The 10329-nt window shown below is 38.3% G+C and overlaps 1 protein-coding gene across 1 annotated transcript in view; it reads right to left on the bottom strand.

Moving 5' to 3' along the window:
• Window positions 1-704: 704 nt before the first annotated feature.
• LOC143280979 (protein max-like) overlaps window positions 705-10329 on the bottom strand; it is a 12254-nt gene continuing 2629 nt past the window's right edge. The window contains exons 3-5 of the mRNA XM_076585829.1: window positions 7935-8042; window positions 5888-6011; window positions 705-5000 (exon numbers count right to left, since the gene is read on the bottom strand). Coding sequence (XP_076441944.1) covers window positions 4828-5000; window positions 5888-6011; window positions 7935-8042 — 405 coding nt within the window. The 3' untranslated portion in view covers window positions 705-4827. The remainder of the gene's footprint in view (window positions 5001-5887; window positions 6012-7934; window positions 8043-10329) is intronic.

The following is a 10329-nucleotide window of genomic DNA, read 5'->3' as shown; positions in this document are numbered from 1 at the left end:
ACTCCTATGTTCACTCCAATCAACTTGAACAAGTGGTTTACACAACTGTTCACACTGCCTGCGTTTTTTTTTTTTAATTCCTGCTCTTGCCTTCTCTGAAAATTACTGGAAAAATCAGAGTATTCAGATAAGACAATAAACCAAGGTCCTGTGTGCAGGACATACTATTGGCACAGTGAAAAAGAATCCATGGCCACAAAATTAATGTGTTGTCCTCTGGAAAAATTCTGAAGGAGAAATCGACTGATGAGTACACAAAGATAAATGCATGCACTCAAGGCCTGACTTGCGTGTTGGGTTATGCTGGTGTCAGGACTGCGCAGCAGTTTTGGTGTAGCATATAAATAATATGGTTTATATGCTGTAGCATATAAATAATATGGATTTGTCCAAATGCAGTGACGATGCCTTGAGTAACTGAAACCGTTTTCAGGGGTTGCATGCTGGTTCAATCTACAATGTTCTTGTTTTCATAACACACATTAGTCTTCACACAGATTTTCTGATCTTCGATGTAACATTTGATCATCTGCATGTGTATAATGCAAAGGAGATTTTGCACTGGTAATTTCATATATAACATGCGACATTGGAAAAAAGTGCTTTCCGCCAGGTGAAGATCCTCAGATTTGAAGTCCAGTGTTCTGTTGATGGTCAAAATCTTCAAACTCCAAATAGCATAAAGACATCCTCCACAGAAACAATATGGTTTGAATATACTGTTTAATGAAATGTTTGCTACTTACAGTTTTCCAAACACGCACACAGGTGGTTATTAGTCAACAACACTGTCCACATTGAGAATATCAACTGATAGTACAAACTATGGCCAACTGAACAGACCTGTAACTTGACATGTCTGCATCAACTGCCACTGACAGTAGTGCCAGGGAATCTGGAGTCATCCTGTAAAAACCAGTGATGCAGGTGCAACTGCAAAACAAGAACTCAGGAGGCAGCCAACAAGCTGATGGGTATAGGGACAGCATTATCACCCCAAAAGTGATACCTAAAATGAGATTAACATTATTAATACACTGTAAAGTGAACAAAGGTCTATGTTATTAGTGTATTGTAGAGTGAACAAAAGTCTACATTATTATGTATTGTCTATTTGAAGTCAGAGTGACTGTCAAGGAACCATCATAACCAAAGTTCCTCTTAACAGATATGAGCTCCTTCACACATTCATATCCTGTCCTAGATTTGAGCAATTCAGTTAATTTAAAAAACCTGATCTTATAAGGGAAATCAGAGAACCGATACTATCTCTTAAAAAGAAGCTTCTTTTTGCATTGTAAGCATTCCAAAATGATGACTGCCAAAAGAGTGATAATTTCCAACACCGTTACAGAACTATGTATGCACAAAAACTATACTATAAACAATGCCGCAATGGAATATGCAAAAGAAAGAAGGCGCCCAGCACTACTGACTCCAGATCAAAATAAAGAACACCAAGAACTATACATAAAACATGTAAAAACAAAAACCATCTGCCTCTCACACAACCCCTTTAGGGCCTAAGTGTGTGTGGGGGCATGCACAGGATATTAAGAAGGGAAGCTGTTGAAATGGACTAGCCACAAAGTAGAAGCCAAGAAACTAAACACAAGGTCTATGACTCTACTGAACAAGCAGTATCTTGAACATTTGTCCACGACACTGCCTAACCAGTTCCCTACTGCCTTTTTGATTTTTCAGAACCAAGTTCTAAACTGCATCTGCTGCCAACAAACATTTTTCCCACAACTACTTCCAAATTATCCGCTTTGGGCAGAGTATTTTGCTCAGGGCAAGACTGAGACCCCAGCCAGAGTGCACCAGTGGATCAAGGTTTAGTGTGTGATTGAACATTTTTCATTCCATCTATTTTTAGAAGAGTTGATACATTTTCTTTTCCATTTTGATTGAGTGGTTGGAACAGGAAAAAGGGCCAGAAAGATGGAAAGTTATTGCAATTGACAGTCCCAAAATCCAACTCACTCAGTGCAATAAACATTCACAGCAGGTGTGGGAGGAAGGCAGGGATCTAGTCAGCCATCACCATTGTGAAGCCTTACCTGGTCCAGTTTACGTACTTTCCACAAAGCATCTTGTCACTCTGAAGTATTTTTGTGTGTACAAGAACAAAGCTTTGGACGGTGTCTAAAGGAATTAAATTTGATGCGACTCATCTGCGTTTTGCTCACAGGGTGGGGTCAAGGTGGTCACTGTGATTGTGAGAAAGCCGATTCATATTGAGCAGGATAAAATTTCAACATCTGTTAAATCTTGTATCAAAAATTAATCATAACTGTATAGTGTTTACTGCTTAGGAGTGTTTATTACCATGTTGTTGTTTTATTCTTAACCAATACAATCAGTACACTGGATAGGTCAGGGACACGGCTGCTCAGCCGAGCACAAAATCCGGCTCTTTAGTTGGCCGAGCAGCGTCTAGCGTCTTGGGTCAAAAATTTTTTAATGCCAGACTTTCCCACCGCACTCTGTACTGACCGGCACATTCGCCGCGGTATTTCTGGCCCCGCGCGCCAAACTGGGACACTGCCTTCTTTGTTTCACTCGGCCCCGCGGCCCCCGCCCCACTTTTCCCACCTTTTCACAGCATCCACACATTTCCTGCAGCGATTACAGAAAGTTGAATTATTGCCATTCCTGGTTGTATTATTGGAGTGCAGTTTGATTTGATTTACACAATTTCATTATTTTATCAACATCATCGTTTCATTTTTTTTTTTTACCTTAAAAATCTTCGTCTTTCTCGTGAAATGAAGGGCACGGCAGTGCCATAAGCCGACAGACACTCACCCCGCTCTCCATCCCCCTGCTGCTCGCACTCACCATGCTACAGTGTGTTCATTTAAACGTTTGTTGTGCTCCCAAGAAAAATCGCACAACTCAAAAGGTAAGCTAATCTGCATGCAGGCATGCTATATGTTCTGTGTGTATTTACGATGTTATTGTGCTAAACGCCTGTTTTCTTAGAGAGGGATTTAAACTTAACGATTTTTGCGATCATGTTTCTGCTTATCCTTCTCTTCTCTTTCTTCATTTATGTTTCAGCCGTTGCCGCAACAACCGCTATGTAAGAAAACAGTGTTTGGAGTCAATGGAAAGCTTATTTTGTGTTCTTTTTAGAAAACTACTTCTTTAGTCGTTATTTCCGATCCATCCGAGGAGATGATGCGCGAAAGAAACAAAGCAGATTTACCGCCGAACAAGCGTACAGCGAGTGCTGCTGGCGCGGCCTATTTGTCAGCCGCGTTTATTCATATCCATGTCCTACTTCCTGGGTTCACGAACTTTCGCAGGGCCAACTAAAGAGCCAGCACTGAACACCCGTGGGGGTAGTAACGCTATGGACCAAGTTGAGATGACTTATCAGACCAGTACACAGTTGAGATGATTTATCAGACCAATACAGAACAGTAAACAGTTGGAGAGGGAGGGTAGGGCAAAAGTGGAAATGGTTGGGGGAGGCTTCGTTTTATGCCCTTTTTTTTTTCTTGTACTGTGCACTTTCATAATGTCAATGACCTGCATTTCTTTGTCCGTGTTCTATTCTACTGAATTCAGTCCTCTAGCAATGTTAACAATTCATTTACAAAATTTGTGTGAGTGTAATTATGCATTCATCCATTCATTCATTCATATATACTTGTCTTTCATTCATATCTAAAATGTGAAATTCTCAAAACGTTGCTACACTTGACACTTTCATCTGCAAACATCATTCAGCCAAGCATTTTGTGATACACCCTTTTATCTGAGATTAATAAACTAAAACACTTCCCCTTACACTTGCAAAACGGATGGACGAAATAGAAATATAAACAAATAAAAGACTAGTAGTTATTCTAACACAACACCAAATGTGCTGAGGTAACTAATACTTGTGACAGCTTCATACTCGGGGGCAATTCCTATTGATTGTGACTTGTCTGAACATCAAAATAAGAGAAGTCTTTTGTTCTTAACCTGTGGGAAGCTGAAATTAACTAGGTCAATCAACACACAATAGGACAGACACAATATTTCAAGAGATGCAGAGACTTTCCATCGATCTATACAAATATTAACACTAAACAGAAACTGAGAAACTGCCATATTGTTGCTGCAATAGTTGATGTTTTAATGAATTCACCAGCTCCAAAAGCATATCTTTCAGATTCTAGTTAGCACATAAAGTGTCACTTGCAAAGTAAGCAATGGTGAATCTGACAGTAACAGCACCTTTAAAAAATACAAAAGGACATTTCTTTTCTTCATCAGAACGGTCAGACTTTCAGAAAGTGTAACTCATGTGGATGTAGACCCCTGAACAAGTGGCACCAAACACTACTGAGAAACATGAAGTAGAAATAAATTTAAAAAATCGTCATCACACAGGTTTATTATAGAAAAGAACCACAAACACTGTGAAGAAGTTTGTAAACTGAGAAAAAGCTACCATCAGCATCTGTTAATTGTCATCTTCATCACTGACTTTTTCCAATGCAAATCTTGTTCACTGCTCAAGTTACATTAAACTACAATAGCCAAAATAGATCCCAAAATTCTGTTCCCATTTTCAAGGTTTAAGTAAGTGCAACAGATGACAATTTTTTGTTTCCTAGATTGTTCTCGTTTCTGCAAACACAAAGCAATTCTTTGTTCACCTACACTGTAAAAAAAAAAAAAAAAAAAAAAAAAAAAAAGTACATGGCTATATGTTTAGTTATTGTGCGCACGGCGCTTTCCCAGATTAAAACAGTGACAAAAAAAAAGAAAAAAAAAAGAAAGAAAAAGAAAGAAGACTATGATACACAAAGTACAGTTGAAATACTAGCTGTCTGCTGTTGCCTTCATTTTTTTTCTAACTGGTTGACCAGCTGCTGCTGCTGCATCGTCCTCTTCTGAACTCTCCGACAGTGGCTGCCCCGGACCTTGCATCTTGGCCTGCTGTCGTGTTCTTGCAGAAAACTGTGATGTTTCATTGTATTTCTCCAACAACTTAACTGAAACATACATAAAAACACATATACACTGTGTACTGATAAGAATGTGAAACGGTTAGTGTTGCTGACTAAAAACTGGGAGACAAGGGTTCAAGTCCCAACAGAGGTGCATTTTTGGGGGGGCCTGTAGCCAGAACCTAACCCAAGTGGAGGGCACTATATAATCAGATGGGAAGACTGGGACCACACAGCTGAAGATCATCCACTTCAGAGATGCATCTGAGAGTGCTGCTCAAATTTCCTGACCGACACTGCAGGTGTCATCTTACAGGCCTTGCTGACATGGGTTTTATCATAAAAGGAAACATAGAATACACCCACGTCATGTAGTCCCTACAATGGACATCCATAGTAGAAGTAGTAGTATATCCATCCTTGTTTATCAATATATAAAAAAAATTGTCCCATGGAAGATACAATAGATCCAAGGAGCTGGAAATTCAGCACAACTTTTGCTGTTGTTGGTAGTTGCTTGTATTTCAGGAAATTTCACAAGGGTTAAAAAATATAACAAACGAGAAACAAAAAATTGCATCCACAAAATTGGCAACACAACTTTAGGGAAACAGGCCTTGGGTGACATTCAATCTGACATTTGGGTTAACTGGTGATGTCTATTTTTCTTTTTTAATACCATGCAAGGGTAATGTCAGATTTAAAATGTCTTCTTTTGATGTTTTTTTTTTTTTTTTTAACTTTCACAGCCCAATTTGAAGAGAAGATGCATCTCATTCACTGCAACTGACAGTGTCTCACCAAGTAAAATTTTGCTGTGTGTGGGTGATGACATCCAGCTGACAGCTGATGATTCTGTTTGGCATTAGCATTCATAAAAAAAACAGAAGATCAAGTGGAATACGAAACACATCATCTTAAACATGACTTACTTTGAGTCTGGATGTGTTGATTGGCTTTTCTCATGCTATCAATGTCCTTCTGATGAGTAGTGTTCTTTTCTCTCAATAGCTGTATGTAGTCTGCTGCCTTTTTCAAGATCTGTGCCCTCGAAACCTGTTTCCAAAATAAGAAATAAATATATTTTAGAAATATTCAGTAATAAACAAACTGACACACTAAAAGCAAATCTCTTCTAATAAGTAAACACCACTGACCATATGGTCAAAAGTCAGCAATCGCTTTAATGCCAAGGAACTGTGCACATGATCATTTTATTATTAGTTTGTGGACTGCAAATGATTTGATGAAACAACTATTTGCAATACAATCACCAGAATCATGATGTCAAAAGAATATTGAATTCAACTGGTTTTTGCAGGAAGACTGAAGAAAATTAATATAAAAATGCCATTTGATTGTGCCGAACATTTGAAATCACCTGATTTTTTCTGACCCCCACCCCTGAAAAATATGTATGCACACTGGTAATTACTGTTACCAGTTTTTCACTTTTGGAATCATCTATACTGATCATGAAAACATTTATGATTGTTTAAAACATGATGAACCATTTATATCAAAGACAAGTCCCTCACTACAGTTGAAACTGACACTGTGGTGGATACTTGTATTCCTTTGAAGATGCATATCTCTACCCCGCAAAAATATGAGACAGACTTTCATCCAAGCTGCTACGCCATCTCAGAACGGAGCAAATCAATGATGCCAAACAAATTAGTATTAAAAGTAAAAAAAGCTACTGACAGAAAAACTACAAGCATTTGAACTCAAAAGTTCACTTTATGAAACTCTAAGAGTGACTTAGACAGAAAGTAAGAATGAAATATTTAAGATTTGTGAAGGATCTTTCACTCAAACATTTGGTTTTTAGTATAAATTTACACATCTTTAGATTATACCTGTCAAAAGGTGATATTTTTCATTTTTCACGCATTTTCCCTTTCTCAATATAGTCATAAACATGTACTGATCAAAGCTTAAATAAGCAGAACAGAAAATTATTCCCTCAGAATGCTTTCAACCAATCCTTTTGCATGCAACGTTGTTCTGAAAATAGATTCTCAATTTCAGAGAGACACTCAGAACATGAAAACATTATCTTAAAAACAAACTGAAAGAAGGAAAAACAAATCAACCAGCCAACCGAACAGAAAAAAGGAAACACACACACACACACACAGTGACATACACACATGCGCTTAAATTTAAAAATTTTTTAGACAAATACCGTGCCATCACCGTCAATGTCTTCACTTACCTCACCATCATTATCATGATCATCTGTCTCTTTTCTTTTCCTCTCTCATTTTTCTATAAGATTTGTGTTGGGAAAAGACAAGAAACCATCCCCGATGACAAAGGAAATCAAATGTCTTTGATATCGGTAAGGAAGACTTCTCACACTTTCTCACAATGTGTAAGAAAGCATGTGGGCACCCCCCACGCTTTCTCTCAATTGAGAGCAAGTGCGGGAAGGGAAAGACCACGCTTTCTCTCATTCCCACAATTTCTCAGAAAGTGAGAGAAATCGTGAAACTGCAAAAATGCGTGGGCTAACAACCCAGCACTCAAGGCCATTCTGATTGTCCACAGAACCACCTCTTCAGAGGGTACAGGCCCCCTGTTTATTAGCCACAACAACTACCTGGTCTCTGACATGACTTAGGCTTGCTCTCCTGTAACCAATGAAAGGAGGTGCATACCCTGGCTGTGAATCGCCCCTGCACCTAAGCAATCTGGGGCAGAGCAATTTCAGGTAAAGACATCAAGGCTTGCAGAGGCATCCTAGCACCTCGACTCTCGATACTTAGTAGGGCTGCGCTTGTTTTCACACGAATAAATGATCAACACACAAGGAAACACAAAAGCCAACTTCTGAATCTTAACAATAAATCTGTAAATGGTATTAAAGTTATGCATTGTTTAAAGTTTTGTGAAGAAATCCAAATGAATCCTGTAGAAGCCATGTATCACAACACAAGTTAGGGTCACTCAGTGCATACATCTTGTAATTACCTTTTCTCCGTGTACAGTTGGAACAGAATCTCGGAGATTGTGAAAGCTGTCTTTGATGTGGTCTCTGCGTTTCCGCTCCAAAGCATTGTGGTGGGCCCTTTTATCCAGCTGCATCAACAAAGTGATTACTCTTTGTATATGTCTGTGTCCATAGAGAAATCATAGTACAAGTATGAATATAACACAGGAAAACATACTTCATAGCAATATAAACAGTATGATTATTATGAATCAAATCAACTAGTCAATATTTAATCTTCATAGTACATCGCCTAAAATTTTGCACATCATATGTCTCTGGTGACCCATGCTCTTTTCTAAAAGAATAAAACCTTACAGCATGTAATGGGTCTTCCAGGACTTTTTTTTTTTTTTTCTGAAGGAATAAAGCCTTCCCACAAAGAGAGAAGTCACAAATATGGTTAGCCCTTTCACTTCCAGAACTATTTGTGATCTTTGCAAAATATTCACCAACCTCAGAAAAAAATCACAAAAAATTAAAATGATCAAAAGTATGTAAAAGTATATTTTTCTTGAAGGAAAATGAATAGAGAATATAATTATCATAACTTCAATGTTGACAGGATGCGATAACTCCCAATCAGGGGAAGGTAACTCGGATTTTTAGAAAAAAAATGCACACAATATTTTTTGGGAAAAAACAACAAAAATTCAAGCTTGTTTATTTTGCAGGTGGAAATAGTGCTAAAATATTAGTAAATGTATAACCACAACAGTCAAGTGCAATTATGCTGTTTCCTGCACTATAAAGTATAATGTGATTTTAAAAATAAATACTATACATAACCACTCACATACACCCACACACACTCTCCCACACAAACACCCACAAACACTATCACACAAGACAATATTACAACACAAAAACTCATTGTAAACAACATTTTGGCTTGAAGCTTTCATCTGGGGGGTTTCATAGTAGATGAAAACCACAAAATGAAGGTTTCAAGCTAGAATATTGGGTTTTTTCTATACCCACTTCTGACACAACCCTGCACCCTTCCTGATGATGTACCTTGTACTGTTGTAGTATGTAATGATCATCAGGATAACCAGAATTACTTCAGTTGATCAACAACATTACTTTCCTTTTCTATAACTTTTTCAAGTTGCTGTTGTTGAAGTTGTGCTGAAAACAAAATTCTAGCCACCTCCTCTATACTGTATGTTCTGGCAGTCATGTCGACACTCTCATAAAACACAAAAAAATGAGCCAGAACATGGTCAGAAATTGCTTTGAACACTCATCAAGTTCATCTTGCTATTCTGATGGGAGGTAAGCGATGTAAATGTGTGGCTGGATACTTGACAATGTAGATACCCCTAAACCGCTGCTGTATCCATGGTCGGAAGTGAAAGGCTGAAGACGCTTGTCTGCCTATAAATAGTATAATGTGTCTGTGAGTGTCTGGGTTTAATTCCCGCTGTCACCCTCAAACTGAGCGTCTAGTCGTTCAAATGAGATGATAAACCAATGTCCCATGTGCAGTATGCACTTGGTGCACTGATAAAGAACCCACAGCAACGGAAGAGTTGTCCTCTGGAAAAACTGTAGAAGAGATCAACTCTTATAGGTACACAAATATATATTTGCATGCACTCAAGGCCTCACAAAGCACACTGGGTTATGCTGCTGGTCAGGTATCTGCTTAGCAGATGTATGGTAGTGTATGGATTTGTCCGAACACAATGATCATGATGCCTTCTTAGGAAACTAAAACTGAAAACTTAACGCAAGCTGAAGGTCTCAGAGACCCATGCTCAAAACATGTGGAGGCAGCTTAAAATCTAAATTATCAAAAGAAAATCTGACTGGCTAGTGTGGGTCAGTTAAGACCCATTATGATTATGTACAGCAAAGGTTAACTCCAGAAGCTAATTCACTTATTAGTCTACATCCACATTGCCCACAATTTAAAGACTAAAGTGAACACAATGTCAAGGGTGCTAGTTTTGAAATGTGCACAGTTCACTTTTTACTGAAAATTAGTATAATCTAACATTTATTTATATTCTAAACACGAAGACAGCCTTCCAAAAATAAAGAACAAAATTAATTTATTACACATTTTCCACTGCAAGCAATCTGCCACATCATCTTTTTCTTCATTCATGGGCTGTAACTCCCATATGTACACAAGTGGACTTTCACGTTTATTACCGTTTTCAACCCATCATGTAGACAACCATACTGATAAGAACACTGACATAGATTACAGGATCTTTAACAAGCATATTTTGTCTTCTGCTTGCGTGTAAACACAAAGAGGGTTCAGGCACAAGCAGGTCTGCACATATGCTGACCTGGGGGATCGGAAAAATCTACACCCTTTACCCACCAGACGCCGTTACCAAGATTCAAACCCAGGACCCT

The sequence above is a fragment of the Babylonia areolata genome, chromosome 4 (genome assembly GCF_041734735.1).
Source record: "Babylonia areolata isolate BAREFJ2019XMU chromosome 4, ASM4173473v1, whole genome shotgun sequence".
In the NCBI taxonomy this organism is placed as follows: Eukaryota; Metazoa; Mollusca; class Gastropoda; order Neogastropoda; family Buccinidae; genus Babylonia; species Babylonia areolata.
Note: the sequence above shows the minus strand (reverse complement) of the source record. Positions and strands in the feature narration are given on the sequence as shown.